Source organism: Colias croceus, chromosome 3, assembly GCF_905220415.1.
Source record: "Colias croceus chromosome 3, ilColCroc2.1".
NCBI lineage: Eukaryota > Metazoa > Arthropoda > Insecta > Lepidoptera > Pieridae > Colias > Colias croceus.
In genome coordinates this window covers 1,905,501-1,926,268 of record NC_059539.1, presented here as the reverse complement: position 1 = coordinate 1,926,268, position 20,768 = coordinate 1,905,501, and the positions used below count along the sequence as shown (strand labels likewise).

Below are 20,768 nucleotides of genomic sequence, written 5' to 3'. Positions count from 1 at the left end.
TTATATTATATATATATTTGCGTCACTAAAAGACAAATAAAATGTTTTCGAACATTGCCTTTTCAAACATTATTGATTGATCATGCTAATTTATGGCTCGATATATTATGTCAACACCATCGTTGATTTTATTCAATGTGCTGTTTCTAAAATCAATATGAACATTCATGAGATCAATAGAAATTTAAATAGTAAATACTCAACAAATCTGTCTGCTTAACTTCCTCAAACATGGTGCGTATATAATAAAGGGAATTCAGTTTAGAAACTCGAAAAATTATCTACGTAAAGCTTTGTTGTTGCAGATTACAAATAGCAAATATGACTCGATAAATAATACAGATTTTCCTATAGGTTCAATACAGAATAATAGTCGCAACATCAACCAAGTATCACTAAACTCAGTTTTAAGTGATCCAGTTTAATAAGTACACAATCTATTAAAAATTATTTCAATTCCCAACGATACTCGTCTAAGAGCCGATTTTTCAATCCTTGGTTAAAATTTATCCGTCCAATACACGAACATTTTAAAATGTCACCTGTAAACTGTCATATACGAACAATTAGAATACATTTTTGAAATGGTAGTTTAATACGTTATTCGATGAATAAGTTTTAACCAAAGATTGAAAAATCAGCCCTAAATCATATCAAACAAGACGATCAAATAAAAACGCCACCAACCAATGTAATAACGGCAATAGACCACAAAAACCAAGCTATAGATTTAATTACTGCATAACTTTGTCGGCGCGCGCGCACTAATCGGATATCGAGTAATGAGATTAGCGACGCAAATAGTCTCGGTTACTTTCCTCGGCTTATTCAAGCGAACGCTAAAGGTCAGATTTGTAGTTAATCCAATTTCATACCGTCCTGATGGCGGTCTATTAACTTATCGTTATTTTGTGCTTGATTGCTGTTCATCGATCGATACGTTTATTTGCATATATAAAAGGAACTGGGCAATGCTCAGTTGACTGCACAAACACTTCTTGTTGACTGACAACTTCTTGAAAGCATAAAACTACTACAGCTAAAAAGTTTCTTTTGCAAGAAATTTCATAGATCTTAAATTTAAGTGATTTCGTTGTATACAAGCAAGATTCAATAAAATGCTTACTATAAAAGTCTTCTTATTTAAACAAAAATATTATGGTCTTACTCTATAACGTTGAGCAAAACTATCAATTATAACGTATCCTAATGTATTTCCTAAGCCAAATTCATTCACATAACTCAACTCCACCAATCATTCCCACACCACACTTCCGATAAAAATCGCCAGAACACCCCCCTCCCAACATCACATCAAACGCCGAGTTCCTCATACCTCTACGCTCGATGGGCGAGGTCAAGGTGCCTGTGGCCATTGGCAGAGCACCAGCTGGTGACAATGCGAAGATTCATCTCGCAGCATTGAGATGTATCGATTAGAAATTTTGTATGAGACAACGGAATTTCATCGGCGATTCGTGGAACGCAATCTTGAACCGAAAGGTCTTGAAACGATACTTATAGCTGTTAGCGTGTCATCATAATGTGATTTGCATGTATCAATAAATTATTCAAGTGTTACGGTATGGAAAATTATATAATAAAGTATGAAAGTTGTTTTTATAGAGAAATACTGAAACTAAGTTCTATCTACGATGCATTAAAATCAACTTTAATTCAAAGTTAATTAATGCACTGTTTTAGTAATGAGTAGAACTATTTCAACTCTTAATCTCTCTTGGTCTCATGAAAGTAAAGGCTATATTCCTGGAAACTATACAGCCTGTTCAGAAGCACCAAAACGAAATTATCTCATTTCATAATGTAAGTTTAACGATTACACCACTCAGAGAATCGCAACCTTCAACAAACTCGGAAGTCCGTAAGGGCAGATAGAGTGCAGGAACCGCATGAAATCACCAGTTCAAATGATGTGGATATTTTGAGATTGGCATTTCGATGTTTCTCGGAAAACCGGAATTTTGGCGACAGTCACCTCACCTCGCCGCCACGTGGACTCCTGTTTGATTCATCCACAACAAATCAATGTTTACATGTGTCGTTAAGGAAAACGGAAACATTGCTTGCGTGAATAATAAATACTTTATCTATTACTTGTGCTAATTGGCAAGAAAAACAGAATAGGACGGACTTTTTATGGGTTCGAAGAGCGTTACGTCATGAATCAGTTCAGTTACGCTTGCAATTATCCCGTTTTTAGACTAGTTGCTAACAATAGAAAGAATTACTCGCTTGTAATAGGATTAATGCATAACCTTTAAGTCGACCGATGCCAGAGGCATAACAGTGTACATTGTAAGAAAGGGCTAAATATAACTCTCATAATAAATGTCTTATAGCGTTTAATTTTATTTTTTCTTAATTTGTTTCATCCTAGGTCAATGAGTAATATTATCGCTATATTGTTACAAAACTAATGTTTAATTATATTGCGACTATGATACAGAAGTTTGCATCAGATTTTAATGAATATCAGCAATTGCATCAGTTAGCAAGAACTTGCGTAAAATTATTACTCATCAATAGACCACATCATACAGGTCCAAAAACAGACCTTATTAGAATTATTTTTTTAACCACAAATATTTACAAACAAAAATCTCTAGAAATACAATATAGCCCGAATGTTTTGTTATAAAATATTATAAACAATCAGCGTTGGCACAATATATGGCGCAAGTATTAGTAAAAACAGGCTCGTGCAGCCCTGTGTGTGCTGTATGAACTTATCAATGTATGGAGCAAGTATTGAAGGTGAACCGGCAGAAAGGTTGACACGGTGCCAACCGCGTAACCCGAAATAATAAACACAATGCACTCAGCACCACAAAATGGACGGCCTATACAATTTGCCGAAAACTTTCCGAACCAATTTTTTTTGCTAATATCACCTCGTATAGATATGCAGAAAACGCTGCGATAGCTTTCGTTTTGAAAAGTAGCCAAGTGCTTGCAAACAATAAAACTGCAGCGTCATAGAAAGTTCTCGAAAAAAATTGTACCTATTCGAAGCACTCCAAGAATATCAGCATACTAAGATGACACGAAATTAGCCGTGCTACACAATCCAAAGACAAAAACAAGTGATTAAACTAACGACCAATTAGTCCATTGTTAACAAGATCGAAACTTTTGACACATTCAGTGGAAAAATCACGAGGGACATGCAAATGAGTGTTTTTAAGTTTATTGTTGTCCATGAGTCACGCGGTCACGATAAACAAAGGTAAGCGATAGTACTAATTGATAGTGTTGTAACTAAAAACACAGCTGCGGTAGATTGTGGAGGAATTGTTCTGCTAATTGTGATGCAGCGGGCGTCACTGGGGGCATGCGCGCACGTTGATGTCCATCGCAAGGACTCTAACTAGTATCGATTCGATCTTTCGCTCGGTGGCTGAATCAACAAATACATAGTTTTCATGCAACCTGATTTTTTTTTACTTATTGTTTTGACTATTTTGCTTAGATCAGAAGCAATAGACAATAATATCAAGTGAGCACTTTATAAAATAATTTTTACATCTTACTTTATGCAATATTTATAATAACTTCTACTGGTAGATCATTATAAAATATCACTTCACACTTATCTCATACGTACTCATACGTAAAAATCACTATCAACAAACAAACTTAACTGATAGTTACAAAATACTACAACCTCACTCGCGTCTTACAAGTCACCAGAAAACCTGATCTATAAGTCATTGCTTATAGCCTTTAACTCGCACATATAGCTAACATTACGAACATCGTAGACAGTTATAACATGTACCACATCCATAAACGTTAGTGAATGGAAAGCGCACGTGTCTTTGACAGACAAACCGTCGTAGAGGTTGCATATTAATTCATTCACAAGGTTGAGTGTATCGTGCGACGAAAGAGCCTGTGTGAGACAAGGAATTACTCTAGACTTGACCGCCTACTTCATGTGGAGCAATAACGACGCATGGGCAGCTGATAACTTAGATATAGATAAACTAAGATAAGGACTTGGGAAAATTGTTTTCAACCTTTTACACAGTGTATGGAGTTTTTATGGATCGTTTTATCGCTAAATTTACCACCAAACTTGTTATATGACTGTAATATTATTTAAATTATCTAACTCATAAACGAATTTAAATTTTATCAAACAAAATGAACAACAACAAAAGTAATATGTAGATCTAATACTATTTAGAAACACCATTGTTGATTTATCCAACATTATGATATGTTTAAGGTTTTCATTTATGAATCGGTCACGTATGCTTACAGACCACAAGAGCCTACTCTCAACACTCAACCGATTTTCGCTTTTAATTCTGAGCGGATATAAATCAAATTAGCTTGTGCATCATCGACAAGCATCTTAAAACAAAAGCGTTCGAACAGAGCCGTACTTCGACCTTGTGTACGTCATCTGCTTATCTGAGGGCACTCACAAACATTTGGGCGGCGCTAAGCAAACAACCTTGGGGAAAAATTAAGTGTGCGATTTCACGATAAGTGAACAATTCAATAGTGGGCAACCTTGACCAGAAAAGATCACTGACCTGCGTAACCATGTCCCAGTAGAAGCCGTCGAGCATCGATTTGCCATGTTGATGTTGTCTGCAGAGAGCCGGCCAGAGGGAGGCCCGTATGGGGCTGTTGATCGGCCACGAGTTCTCCCTGATGATGAGTTTCAGTTCCCGCTTGCGGGCCTGCTGGATCAGCGGCTGGATCTCGTCGTAGGTCTTGAGCGGCGCTTTCTTGCCTGCGAATAACGGGGACGGTAAGCACTGCGTCCAAATGGGGGCGGGTTCATTTTGGGCGAGGGACTCGGCGCTGGGCGCTCGGAACGCGGCGGGCTCTATGTACATCGCGGAGGCGGGCACATGCTTTCGGTGCGCGCGCGCCGGCCGCACTGCCGCCGGCCGATAGCTCGCCCAGCCTCCGGAAAATGCGATAGCGCCCCGGCACTGTCACACTTCGATTGTTTATCTGACCGATTAGCCGCCGCGCAGGTCGTTTAGACCGCACTATATTTTTTAATTTTTTTTTATAAAATATTTTTATAGCCTTCGGAAGCATCTGATCGTAATTTTAAAATTATTATTTGAGTTCAAATAACGAAACGTACAAAGAATTTACTTTTCTTGTTTTATTCACTTACTTTTGGCCCACATAACTACTTAATGGTTTATTTTAAATAATTACGAATTTATTTTCTATTAAATAATAGTGTTTATTATTCGATTAACAGCTATTATTACACTCACGACCTCTACCTAATAATCAAAACAATTCGCACCAAACGTCTCAACACTAAATTGGCACTGCAAAAATTCGCATGCCCTGCATTAGGGTAAAAGTACAAAGCTTTAAAAATAGTCAATGAATTATAGCGAAAACGCATTCTGCATTGGCCCCGCGCCAAACGAACGTACCCACAGCCAGCGTACTGAGCGATTTGAAGTATTTCCATCTGAGTAACAATAATGATGAATGATTTATGCACCTTTGCACTACGCGAATCTGTACAGGTATGGTGCATCCAGAAATAGTGTATTTCCCAAGAATGATCAAAACTGCACATGATCGAATCGCATGATTTATTAAACAATTCCGCTCGCATCTTGAATTATGATAACGGATAAACAATAAATAATATAAGATATTTTAATTAGTTCGAGAATGTACGTATGTATGTAATGTAATTGATTAGTTACTTCGTTTTCGAATGCTGTTAAATTAATTATATTTCATCAGGTAATAATTAATTACCCAATTTGTTTACCTGAGTACCTAATTATTACGGCTATAAACTAATCTGATCGTTTAGGAACATTTAATTTTTAAAGTGAAACTTTTATTACATCGTCTCAAACTTTTTGGTCTGTGTAGCGCATGTCGCGTGTATCGCGGCTGCCGAGTAGGTATACCTACTCGGCACGCGACATGCGCTACACAAAGCAGTGTTCGGAACCGTTCGAACAGTTTCACGTTTACCGTGGTTTCATAAAACCACACAACATTTTTCTTAATATACCTTGTACCTATATCGCGAATCTTAAACCTTAGACAGAAGATCTGTTTTTAACTTCAGTTTCACTTCATCATATTTAACACGTACCTTATTATTTTTAAAACTCAATCGTTTAAATAACAAAAATATTTACTTAAAGTCCATTACTTAATGCCCACAAAACTATTGGCATTATAATTAGTTCCGATCATTAATTTACTAATGAATAATATTAAATAACATGAAGTTGTTTACAAAATATCATGTACCCCTACAAAATCTTTTGATTATAAAAAAATACACTTTTTATCCCCTTACGGTCGATTAGACCGGACTACCGCAGTCAAAGGTTAAATTTCACCATAGTTGATAGCGGCAGGTTATCTCGCTAGCTTTATATTTACATCTCTGATTATAAAAAGCGTGAGTGCCAAGCACACGTGTCAGACGTAAAACTTCTTTGATAAGATTCAAAGATACTTACTCCATGACGGGACGTTATTGCCATGACGCGACCTTTAAATTTTACTCTCAACGCGCCTAAAGAAGTTTCACTTCAAAAACATCCAAAATAATACGATATCCTAAATTATAAACCCAAACGGTCGTTTAGACCGGACTACCGCAGTCGAAGGTTAAGTTTCACCATTGTTGATACCGGCAGGTTATCTCACTCGCCGATTAAAAGTTAAACATGAAATCGTATTTATACTAGGCACTTGCTTTGTTCTGTCGATTCGTTATAATATTATCTTCCTATAATGTGGAATGTTGACTGTTTACATTATTTTAATAAATAAATAGGTGAAACACACATCGTTACAAGTTAAAGTTTTAACAACTTTTGTTTTTGTTACAACGATTTATTTTTTAAAGTTTAAACGTTATCTTCCTTTAATTATTGTATGTTTACTATTTACATTATTTAAATAAATAAATGAGTAGACACGGCGATACATGTTAAAAATTTAACTAGATTTGTTCCACCATGTTTACTATTTAAATTATTTGAATAAATAAATGAATAGGCAGACAGCGGTATAAGTTACAATTTTTAACAAATTTTAGCACTATTCCACCGATTCGCTAAAATATTTTCCTTTAATTATTCCATTTACTATTTACGTAAACATTATCTGTATGAATAAATAAATGCGTAGACGCAGAGAGATATAACTTGAAATTTTAGCACAAATTACGACAATCGTATTCTTGAATGTAAAATTGTTTTACAATTTGTAATGAGGATTATTTTTGGAAATCTTTCTTTGTAGCTGTTCGAAATTTCAGCACTTCCGTTCTGCATACTTTATTTTATAATGTAAACGTTTTTTAATATTTTCTACCTTTAAAAACAACAGGCAGGCACTAAAATCTTTAATATTTTATCTCGTGTTATTTTTGTTTAAATCAAGTTTATAAGACGCTCGCATGGTACCCGAATAAAAAGCAGCCTACTCTTTATCAAGTTTTATACAAATACAATTTTGAATGAAAGAGTAACTAACATACTACGTTTCATATCTACATATATGAAAACTAGCGGTCCGCCCCCGCTTCGCCCGTGGTACCTACATGTTTAAACTAGCCTATCTCTCAAGTTGGATCGAACTGCACATGGTGTGCGAATTTTATTATAATCGGTTAAGTAGTTTAAGAGTCCATTGAGGACAAACATTGTGACACGAGATTTATATACATATATTAAGATAAATTCTTGACAATAATCATCTACTTTATTGAAATGAAGTCGGTTACGCACAAAAGGGTAATTAATTGACTATTTAAATAATTCAAAATTCATTATTTCCAAATTATATCATTAAACAAAAATAAAATTGAATATATTCGTGTTTTTCCAGATGCGTTTATGTACCATTTTTTGTATGCATCATTTTTTTATATTCAAGAAAATTTAATTAATAATCATAAAAATATTTTCCCTCGATCGAACAATGCAAACATATATCTACATTCTACACGAATAACCGATGTTTGTTTCACTACTACGTAATTACTCTTTTTTTGCGCTAATATTATGTTGTCTTCAATGAATTATATTACAATTGTATTTTATAAAACATAAAAGGACGACCGCTAAAATTGAATAATATCTAAGTAAATCCAAAAACGGTTAATAGCAAAATAATCTCCCAAAATGTGTTATCCTACCTACCTACCTTCTTTCAACGTTGAGACAAATTATTTTCAATTATTGGGAAAACCAATCATAATATACTATCTGTGGTAAACAGTTCTCACGTAGATACGGGGTACAAAGTCCAAAAACAAGAAATTAAATCTCCACCGCAAGCAACGTGAATTAAAAATTTGCTAAGTCATACATACAATAAGTTATGGCTAGTTCCGGGTTACAGAAAATCCCTTTGTAATTCTAATGAAATTCTAAAAAAACGGGTAATCGTATTCTTAAATTTTAATGCAAATTGTTGTTCTGTTAGAAAATCTCATTTTGTATTAAAATAGTTATGTTTGTTCCCCTTAAAATCTAGGAGGCATCTAACCTGCTCGTTTTCAAATAATAATTAATAGTAGGTTCTAAACCTATCGTCTTCAATACAGGGAAACATTCTTATATCGTTTTAACACTAGTATAGACCCACATCTTAATAAAATTTGCCAATATGATCTCTTCTAAACTAGTAGAATATTATATAGATAGTCTTAGAGCTAGCGCGCAAGAGCAACTTTTGTCTCCGCAACTATTTTGTCTCTCCAATCAACTCTATGGGCTAGTATGAAAGTGCGCGCACGTAGCAACGCAACAGCTCCCCATACAATTGATGGGAGAGACAAAATAGTTGCGGAGACAAAGTTGCTCGTGCGCGCTGGCTAGAATGTAAATAATGCCTGCCAGCAAACATAACATAGTAATATTATTTTCTACGCTAACCTATCGTGGTTTCAACTACACTAAAATTACCACGATTCTAAAAAAGCGCCACTATCTGAACAATAAACCATTACGCTATTTATCCATATCATCGTTAACAACATCATTTTTATGACTCATAAACACACTTATCGCGTCGTCACAACACGTCGTATTGCGTCACATTGCACACGAATTATCTCTTTTTACGGATGGATTAACAGCGCCTCAACATTATTTTATTAATTGAAACCTGATGAGCTACTTAGTATTGGATAGAAAAATGCATTAACTTTCACAAAAACTTTTCTTATATTTCTTAAAGTTGTATGAAATTATAAGAGGAAGAAATGCATTTGGTTTGATTTTAAGACGACTTAACGGATTTAAAACGTGATTTAAACTTTGCATCTAATCTCAATTAAATGTATCGACAGCATGGCGATTATAGGTGGTCGCCATATAAGTGCTCAATCTAAAGTAGATATAATTTGTATTAATGCTATTTCTAACTACTCTTTACTCTATCCTTGCTTAAACTGATAAAATATTACTGATATGAATTTATTGACAGATGTACTGAATAAAAACTTGCCTCTGCTCTTGTTGCCTTTTTTCAATGCAGGTGTTCATAAAAGAAACACCTAATGTTACATTCAAACACTTCTCTCTACAAAGGAAGTGTCTGTACACTATATCTAAAGTAGGTTTTATACTGTTATAAAACCTATTTTAGATATCCCACCTGCCTTTTTTGTATATAGTAGATATGAACCACAGAACAGTATGTGGTGTGGTATAAACTATAAACATACCTATTACTGTATTATGAAGAGCAAAATGAAACATTTATCTATCTATCTATCGATATAAGTATATATAAATAAATAAATCAATGTGAAAATCAAAAATCAAAATGAAAAGACTTCCTACATGACATACAACAAAATCCTGGGATTTTGTTTTTATGACAAAGCAAGCAAAGGGGCAGGTAAAAGAGAGCATATTCCTACCTGAAAGGCCGGCAACATACTCACAATGTCTCTGGAACTGTGGGTACATATGGGTGACGTGGAGAACTTACCACCAGGTGACGCGACTGCTCTGTTACCTTCTAAATAAAGGGAGGGCCACCTGATGTTAAGTCTAACCTGGGATGTTACTGTGAAGTGTGACGTCATCAAGCACTACCTAATAATCCCAGTTTAGAAAGGTTAGGCGTTAGATGACCTATTTTTCTTTTTGCCATTCCTATCTTTTTGCCATACCTACTGGAATTAATACTTTATAGTAGGGGAGCCCAAGAGGGGATTTTGGGATTTACTCGAGCGCGTCAGATTACTATAAGGGACGGTACCTTAGCTATTCATTAGTACCTCTAGTCAATATGAGCAGTTATGGTTGGTGGGTGCGCTCAGGGGCCCCGCTGGAAAATTTGAATAATCCATAATTCCCTAAGGTTGAGCTCGAATCGTCAGATTAGCGAAATGGGGACTTCTTATATTGTAATTAACCCCCCCATATATTAATCTGACGCGCTCGAATAATATTACTTTAATTTTTTACCCTTTCTTCATAGTGATTAAATCGCCACTTAAATCGTCAGATTAACGTATACTTTTTTTCAGTGACGTCCTGGAGCATGCAAAATATCAATATCTAACGCGCTTGAGTATTTCCAAGCCAATTTTTTTCTTTTTTAAATTAAAAAAAATCAAAAAACCCTTCCCCACCGCTAAAAGTGAAAACATTATAGGACCTTTTTTTCTCGCTATGGTCTAATCTACCAATTCTAATAGGTTCCCGTGACGCTCGAGTAAATTACACATTTAGCATCCTGGGCTCCCCTACTATTATGACGTCACGGTAAACCCACCCGTGCCTCCTTCAAAAGGGCTATAAAATCACAAATACTTTACATTATAAACAATGACATCTACCGGTGTAAAGCGCAGTGTCACAGCATTTATCAGACATCGTTATACAATTAAATACATCGAGAATAAATAGATGTCACTAGTTTCTCGGATTTCATTCGTAACGCTCGTTTGTTATTGTTTGTTTTTTTTTACAATCGGTACGACATTTTTGTTCATAACGTGAAGGTAATTTTTTACGGCAAATGTTATTGACCTTTAGCAGTAAGTTTCGATCTTTAGAACTGTTTTCAGTTAAATGAGTGGTTTAGGGTTTATCACTTAGTCATCATTTCGATATTTTTTTCATTTCGCCCACTATAAGGACCAATGTTTCAATGTTTCCAAGTTATAATCTACACAAGTGATTATTGAACTTCGGTTCAGTTTTTGGGTTTAAATGGGTTAAGAGTTATCATAGTGTGTAGGTATGGTAATTCTGCTCACTAGGCTCACATACAAGTTATAATAAACAAGGCCATAAATATGAAATAAAACGAGTGTAAACACAGCAAACGACACACCCTCAAACATAAAACCGCTTACGTATGCGTTTTGCAACGTTAGTAGGTAACCATGTCAACTTGAGCTAAGTGTATTAAGTAGACTGTCACAAGTTGCAAAACTTAATTTAGGTATAAGAGCATATATTAACAGATTTTTCGCCGATTTAATACAATTTCTAGGTCAATGAACTTTAAAATTTCTTTTTGCAATGTGCGATGCAGATAACACTTGAAACTGAATATCAAGTGTATTATATTTTGGATTTTTTTTTACTTCAAGGTTTAAGAAGTAAGTAATTACAATAAAGGTGGTGTTTCTTACTCTTAGTAGTATTAACTTAACAATAATGACATATGTTAACGCTTTAAATTATAATTAATCAATAATCAAATTAACTATTTTAATTTTGAAAATTCCTTTACCTTGTTCATTAAAAGTACATTATGACTACTTATCTGTTATGTTTTCTAGGTATCATCCCGGAAAAGTCGTATATATAATAAATATATAACAGAGTCAAGTGACAAATCGATAAAATACATACAACTATGTTAACTTTAAAGATAAAACTAGTTTGTTCCTGGTCTTAAAATACATATTTTTATGTTAAAATGATTTGCACCTTGTTCTACAAACTTTGTATGTTAAGTGTTATGTTAATACAACCATGAATAATTTGAACATATATTTCAACAAGTTGATAACAATGTGAACAAGAATTGAGAGATTATATTTATGAATACATAATAACATATACTATACCCTATACACCTACTAGTATAGGCATTATTTATTATCCCCTGATAGTAGTCTTCTTTCAAAGAGTTATAAGTTGGTTTTGGTTTAAGAGCTAGCGCGCAAGAGCAACTTTTGTCTCCGCAACTATTTTGTCTCTCCCATCAACTCTATGGGGAGTTCACTCTTCATATCATAATCAATCACTTTCTTACTAGCCCATAGAGTTGATGGGAGAGACAAAATAGTTGCGGAGACAAAAGTTGCTCTTGCGCGCTAGCTCTTACGTATATAAAAAAAAAAAACTATGAAACAATGTGCTACTTTTGACAGCTGTAAGCGTTTATAAACCGCAAATGTATACAGTTTTAAAACATCGACGTATAATCGCGACCGCAATCATCCAGTGGCAAATGGAAATGTTTCTATTTATACTATTCACACTACTAAATGTACACACAGCACCATCTTCTGTACATATAAATAAAAATAAATTGCCGACATATCTCACAAATTATAATTTATGATTTATTTCTAAATTAATGCGCCGGAGCACGTGACAAATCTATTGCAATAAATATTGGCCCAGCAAAGCTCAAACTAGATAGAGTACCTAATAGTTATTACTCTATCTATATTTTGGGCTTTGCTGGCCCGTTCAACGCCTTTCCAACCCTTATTTCTCTTTCTTTAGATTTTCGCAACGAGGAGCGAAAATGCCCTTAACTGAGCCGCCATTTATATGTAAATAAGGATAGATGAAAATCAGTTCTTAAGTTCAGGCGTCAAAACTTTCAGGAAGTTTAGATTTTTTATACCTAATTTAAACATTTCAAACTTTATCTTCATTGTATTTTTATAGGATATTTGAATGCAATAATTTTTAAATATGCTTTTAAATTCGCATTCATTATCTCTCAGTTAATAAAAATACATACGAAATATTTAAAATAATGTTGTTTATGATAATAACCACAATCAAATTAGAAACACATGAAGAGATCTTCTATTATATTAATAGCTAATAAATATATCTGAAACACCAGTAATATGTTAACGACTCTTTGTTCGATATTAACTCATATTTATAGCTGTACAACAGATCGTAAATAATATTCTACGTATCTCTAAATATATAGAATATTATCATTATGTAACTCATTAGTAATAACGTTTAAGATAACTGAAAAGTGAAAACATATAGTCCTAAAACATGGAACAGGAAATTACCTATATAATAGGATATTTGAATTTTCGTATAAGTTCAAATAGGTCCAGTCGTGCACGAGTACGTGTTTTGTCTCTCCCATCAACTCTATAGGGAGTTGCGTCGCTAGTCGCTACGTGCGCGCACTTTCTTACTAGCCCATAGAGTTGATGGGAGAGACAAAATAGTTGCGGAGACAAAAGTTGCTCTTGCGCGCTAGCTCTTAGAGTTAGACACATCGAATTTTAAAATTTTCACTTTCATTTCCCACATTGTAATTTTCTGCTGAAGTTATAAGAAGTGAAGGTGTAAATAGAAGTTATCTTATTTTCTAGATATAATCTTTAAATATTATATTTTTCCTCCATATCTAACTTCTAGGCGCTAGCCGACGGCCGCGGCTTCGTTTCTAATATAAATAAAAATTATTTGCGGACCAATGTATTTTTTAAATATTTATTTTTAATGAATGAATGTAACAAAAACAGTGTTCAAATTATTATATTTTATGAAACGTAGTCGGTTAAATAAAGTTTATTTATATTACAATATTTGTCGTCGAATAACAAGTAGGTATTAACTATTAAGTGTTAGCCCAGTACAGGAACTCTATAAAAACACATGTTTTTCCTACTTTATGACAATCATGTTATTTCAATTGTGAAAGTTAATCACATATAATTACGTTACTTTCAAATTACTTCGAATATATTATTTGGTAACTCGTCAGTGCTATTCTTAAGCAAGTGTATTATTAAATTCGCGGTAATCAAATTTGGGCAACTTTCTCGAATTGTAATATTTACCAATATTTTTTTGCAAGTTAAAATAAGATGGGTTATGATGTACAAATAACTAGTTACAGAATACGTCACAATTTCTTAATAAATAAACTTTTTATTATATATAAATAATAATAGTCTAAAAAAAAACTAAAAAACACGCTTTTTATAGAAAACCGAACTAAAAAATAGAAAATTTTATCAAAATAGTGTATTGTCATCGGTCCTCAATAAATCTACAAAGTTTGAACGAAATCTGGCCGTTTAAAGTGGGTCAAAATCGCGCCCAAAGAAGTCGGTTACAAACATACAAACATACAGGTGAAGCTAATATAAAGCGTGTAAAAAGTACACGTCAAATCGTGGTAGGACAGAATTAAAATGCATCACTTTTTAATACTGACAAAAAATCCATAACAATAATCTTTTTTGAAACGGCAATCTCAATGTCAAGTGTCGATTTAACAAGTCGCTGATAATGCGTGGATATGGTACGGGAGCTACCAACGTTTTAAAAAAAGTCATTTTAGTATAGTTGGGTTTTTGATATGCTGTTTCTCTTGCTATTTCGGTTACAGTCCGGGCTGTCTGGCTGGCGGTAGTGGTTGCGTTTATTAGTGCGCATCTTATCTGCACAGGAAGATATACTTAACTTTAGTCATTTTTTAACGCGTAATTTTTAATCTTTTGCCTTTAGATAGATCCATCAGACATATTTTTTTTATTGCAAGACGTTTTATTCGTTGTTAAATGGGTGCCATACGCAATTTTTTATTTAAAATAATTAAAATGTCATCGAAATAAGTGAAATTACATCAACATGAGTCCGCTTAAAAAATAAGCAACTAATAACTTTATTACTTATATTATACTATCCTTTTTTAATACTTATATTAAATAATTAGTAAACTAATATCTTTAATAGATGCTTTCATATTTATTACACTTTTGGGTATTAATATGAATTTGATGATATGTATTTGGTTTTTATCAAGTTTACATTTAACGTCCTATTTGAGGTTCGTTGGGAAAAGGAGGCACCATGGTAGATTGTTGCAAAAAATTGTAAATAGTAAAATGAATATTATATATAGTATATGTAACACAGTGATTACTTATCCTTCACGGGGACTCATGTTGATGGAATTTCACTTATTTCGATGATATTTTAATTATTTTGAAATAAAAATTGCGTCTGGCACCTATTTAACAACGAAAAAAACGTCTTGCAATAAAAAATGTATGTCTAATGGATCTATCTAAAGGCAAAAGATTAAAAATTATGCGTTAAAAAATGACTTTAAATTAAGGATATTTTCCTGTGCAGATAAGATGCGCACTAATAAACGCAACCACTGCGGCCAGCCAGACAGCCCGGACTGTAACCGAAATAGCAAGAGGAACAGCATATCAAAGAACCAACTATACTAAAATGCTCACTTGTCAACGTTGCTACCTCCTAGAATAATACTTCAGAGATACTTTAACACTTACATGAAAACGGAAGCATCTACCGGAAGATTGTCTCAATGTTTCGTACCTTAGTCATTCACAAGGTAAACAAAACGGAATGCGATATTGCGTATGCTGTTTTTTATCATCCGTATTAAATGCGTCATACTCATAGGGCCTTAGCATACGTCCGTTTTTTTATAAATCGATAGTTTAATACTAAATGCTCAATAATACGCAGATCGTCTTCTTGTACGTATTTTTGTGTGTCTTTTCGATGATGCATCGTTGCTTTTGTATTTAAATGCAGATTTGTAGAATAATCCTTACTAATATTATAAATGCGAATGTCTGTCTGTTACTAAATCACGCCTTAACTACTGAACCAATTGGCATGAAATTTGGTATAGAGATATTTTGATACCCGTGAAAGGACATAGGCATATTAATTTTACCCCGGGAAATAGGATAGGTTTTATCCCGGAAATCCCACGGGAACTGGAAATATGCGGGTTTTCTTTGACTGCGCGGGCGAAGCTGCGGGTGGAAAGCTAGTAGAATATAATATGGTTCTGATTAATACCGAGAGGATTGTGTAGTTTCACGTTTCACGATGTTACATGGATGATATGTATTACATTGTAGATTTCTAGTTATTGTACGTTTCATGTTTCACTCGATACGTGCAGTGTACTACTATGTAACACTGTGAGACTAGTTGGAATGAGGTCAAATTTCAACCACTGAAACATTTTATTAGTCATAAAAGCTTCTAATAGGTAAGGCTTTACAATACCTTCTAAATAAATCCATAGACTTCCAAGATCTTAGCAAATCAAAAAGATATTCAAATAGGCGGTCGTTTTTTTATTTCTAGCATTTAACTATTAAAGGAACACCAAAATATCAAGCTATACAAACTTCCAGTATCATCTCTGTTTTAGTTGAATCAAGATGGCCGATAAGAGCTAATCAAGAGACCCCATTGTCTAACAACACGACAGTGATGAATTACATTAGCTTTTCCAAATCTTTTAAGATAAAATTCTCAAGTGGTTCAAATAAAAAATAATTTATACTATAGCTTCTTTATTCTTTAATAGATAGTTAGCGTACCAAAGGATTAATTACATACAGAAGCTATTTTTTATCAGAATCATCAGTTCGCATGAATTTATTTAGCCTACATTAAAGCCTACAATCTACATTGAAGCATCAAGCAGCTGAGCAAATATTATCTCGTACAAAACTTCAAACTAAATTCAAAACTTAAAACAATATACTCTTTTGAATAGAGTGTTGCTTTCAGAAGTTAATTTTTTGACGAAAAAGGCATTTAAAAGTAAGACACCGAGACATTGTGATATACATCATTTTCATAGTCGAAGCATCGAGTGGAGTGGAGAACCAAATGGTTTCTCATGCACAAAAAATCTTTCTCTTCTAGACTAACCTCGTCACAGTTCGTCCACGAAACTGTCAGTAAGTAGGAACTCGCTCCATCCACTCCATAAAATATAGAATTAATAATCGATTTCGGATTGGCGATACTTTTATCCCAATCCAATCAGAAATGCTTAACCTTTAAATGACCTCCCGCTCTGTTCAATCCTGATAATACTTTACGCTTCGTTTTCCTTACAAAGGAGTCGATTTTATCTCAATAAATTCCAGATAATTCCATTACAGTCGAATCGGTTTTTGATTAAAGAGATTTTAACATTTAATACCGTGATAACCGACGAAGTCATAATTTTTAAGAAATGGAATTCTTTAATCTTAATAAGAGAAATAAAAAAACTTCATATTTTGATAAGTCTGATATTCGTAATTGAATTAAATTTTGACTCTCGATATTTCTGCTACCAATATTTTTTCCAAGAAATTGATACTTGGAACGTGGTTGAATAAATTTTAATATGACCAATAAAAAATAGCGTGATAAATCTAATTTTTGATAAAAAACTGATTTTACCGGCATTCTTTCCTTACACTATCTAATCACTTAAATCAGGCATACATTTTTCTGTACAAGCAATCTTGAATCGGGCAATCTTGGATAGGTTATGGCATTGTGTGAAGTTTATACAATTCAACGGGAATTACGTATCTTTGTTTCACAACAATACCTCATTGACACACGTTTCGTGGAAATGTTGCCTATGGTTATAGTTTTAACGGCTACAAGCACGGACGGTGAACGCGTATGAGATGCGGCTTTGGTAAACATTTTGTGGTGAATTATTACGATTTCTTTCATGGAAGATTCGGCATAATCAAAAAGGTCAGGTACCCATGCCTACAACTAACTTTATATACCAACTATATTTTTTTTTTATTTTTGCTCTAAAGTAGTTATCCTTATTTGTTCTATCAAGGAAGTTTTAACCGAACGAGATTTAAAGAAAAATATGGCTGCATTATAAACTATAGAAATTTAATGATAAAGTTAATCCCACTAGAACCTGACTTTCACGTTTTTTTTTTTTCAATATTAGATACAATTCTTACATTGTTAAAGGGTTTTATTACCCTATGTCTTATATTTAACATAGGATAAAATATAACATTTAAAAAAAGGTTAATTCATTTAGTAGCTTTTTTGGTACAAACGTAAAACCTTTCCTCGTCCATGTCATTTTATTACTATTGAGGCTACTCCATCTTCACTATTTTTCACAATAACCCCACGTATCTCTTTATTTATTACCACGAATCTACTGGATCATTCTAGAACTCATCAGAATTACGACATTACTTGGAGCAATAAATAAGTAGAGTTATTTGCGAAGGAAGAAGGTGTCGCAGCTATCTCGCTGGCCTACATTTGAAAACGTAATTTAACTAAATTAATTCACCAGATAAGCAAAATACCTTCAGTGAAGATATGAGACTATTTAGAACTTGAACAACTTGTAAAAGTTTATCGTAAGTTTGCATGGAGAATCAGGTAATCATCTATAGATTGGAAAGCTAATATCTAGTTCCTTTATTTTATTATAACTAATATAGATTCATTGTTTATAATCATTCCATGCAGTGTAAAATATTCAATAAGAAATCACTACTTGCGTATTTCACGAAATATTTCTTAATGAAATTCAAATGGACCTGACCTCCGGGTCAATATCTATTAAATATTAACAGCCTGGCGGCGATTCTTCATGACACTCGATTCTCTCACATAAGCACGATTATTTGAAAAAGAAAAGAGGTTTCAAAACTGCCAGAAATATCTGAAAGACGAAGTAGAAATCTAATTTAACGGAGAACGGAATAATACGGTTATTAACTTTTCCAGCCCGAATGATCTTTATTCCTCGGGGCTCGGAGAATCAATTATAGGACCTCCTCTTTTAAACGACTCTTTGTATATTTGACAGACGCTTTCCACCCTAATAAACTTAAATCGACGTAAACGAACACTCTCATTAAAGTTGTTTGCGTCGAAGATGTTACAAGCTACCACACCTTAACAATATCAACGTTAAATATCAGGATATTTTACTTTCAGGAAATATCCAATACAATACTATAAGATTAAACCTATCTTTGTTACATTCACTTCTACGAAACTTCCGCGAAGCATCCGTAAAGAATCAATTGCATAAGCAACCGTACTTGGTCCATTTATTCTCGTGTGCTCAGATTTAGATAGGCAGAGGCAATTTAGACAATTGCCGGACCTTTCGTAGTAGAGGCCACGCAGTAGCAGGAAGAAAATATGAATATAGTCGATCTTTTAAAGTTTAAACTAACTAAACTTGATGACAAAGAGAGTAATCCTATTCTAAACTAGTTATCTACCTACTACCTTATATACATCCCGTCCGATTAGGGCCCTTCTGGCCTCCTCCACTCAAGCGACAGCCCAAGCCGAGGTTCGAGATCCCCGTCAAGGGGGGACGCCCTTGTGCATGTCGCTACCAGTTCAGAACCTTCAGTTCACCCCCTCGTCCGCGTTAAAATGTAAAAGCCCTTCTGGCTAACATTGAGAAACACCTTACTAAAAAAACTTATATACATAACTAATTATAAGCGTGAATTTTGTCAGGATGCATGGCGTTGCTACTCTTTCACGCAAAAACAACTGGTCGGATCTGTATGAAATTGAGAACAGAGTTTGTTCATAGCACATACCTACGCAAATCGAAACCGGGTACGTCGCGGCTGAAGTCGCGGGCTTCGGCTTGTCTTTTATAATAGTAACATATTACTTTATAGCAGCTTTTTAGCTATACCTTATAGCTTTGGACCAAATTTCCAAATTATGTTTAAATTTATTCCTTAGCCCATTGAGCCCCAATGGGCCCCGATCGGTCCCAGACACAACAGATTTTCAGTGTCTGTGGTTCCGGGGCTCACTGGATTAATTTGTGTTTCTCAACCTTATGTTTGATATTTTAGATTATTATAACTACCCATGGTTTATTTTTTAAGCTATAGATATTTTATTATAATGTTATTTTATTTTGTCAAACACTGATGTACCAATATTACTTGTGCTATAGACCAATACTTATTAAGTTCTATGAAAATTTATTATTATTTATTACCAAATGCAAGAAATAATTGATAATGCCAATCATTCAAACTATTATGCAAAAGATAATATTTGTACACAAATATTAATATGATGTTATTTTTACATTTAATTGATTGAGTGAATTTCTTGTGTAATAAAATAATTATTTAGTAATCAGAATTACAATAAATATACAGTATGTTCTTATTATAAAATGTTTTAATTTATTTTAAATTATTACCATTTTTAAATAATGAATTACTGTTGAATCTGTTTCAACAAAAACCAGAAACAATCCTACACCTGTAACTTTACCCATATTATAAAATGCTGACACTTATAAAGTATCAAATTACTGCAAAAATTACAAAAAATTCAGTTCATCTGTAGATAAGTATAAATGTATATATGTTCTCAAATATCACCACATTGTATTGTTATTAATTTTATGATTAAAATATCAGTAACTTAATAGTCTGTTTTATTTATAACTTACTAGCTTTCAGGCCGCGGCTTCGCCCGCGTTTTCAAAGAAAAACCATACGTTCCCGTAGGATTTCCGGGATAAAACCTATCCTATGTCCTTTCTCGGGTATCAAAATATCTCTATACCAAATTTCATGCAAATTGGTACAGTAGTTAAGGCGTGATTGAGTAACAGACAGACAGACAGATTTACTTTCGCATTAATAATATTAGTATGGATATGAATTTTATATTACAATTAGAAAT

General features: G+C 33.7%; 1 protein-coding gene across 13 annotated transcripts in view; it reads right to left on the bottom strand.

The window, feature by feature from the left end:
* The window catches only part of LOC123706464 (GTPase-activating protein skywalker), a 94,311-nt gene that overhangs the window by 71,788 nt on the left and 1,755 nt on the right, over positions 1-20,768 (bottom strand). For 12 of the 13 annotated variants that reach the window (XM_045655756.1, XM_045655757.1, XM_045655764.1 and 9 more), the window contains exon 3: positions 4,566-4,768. In XM_045655756.1, the coding sequence (XP_045511712.1) occupies positions 4,566-4,768 (203 nt within the window). Of the gene's footprint in view, positions 1-4,565; positions 4,769-5,167; positions 5,304-20,768 lie in introns of those variants that run through there. The other variant, XM_045655763.1, reaches the window with a different exon arrangement.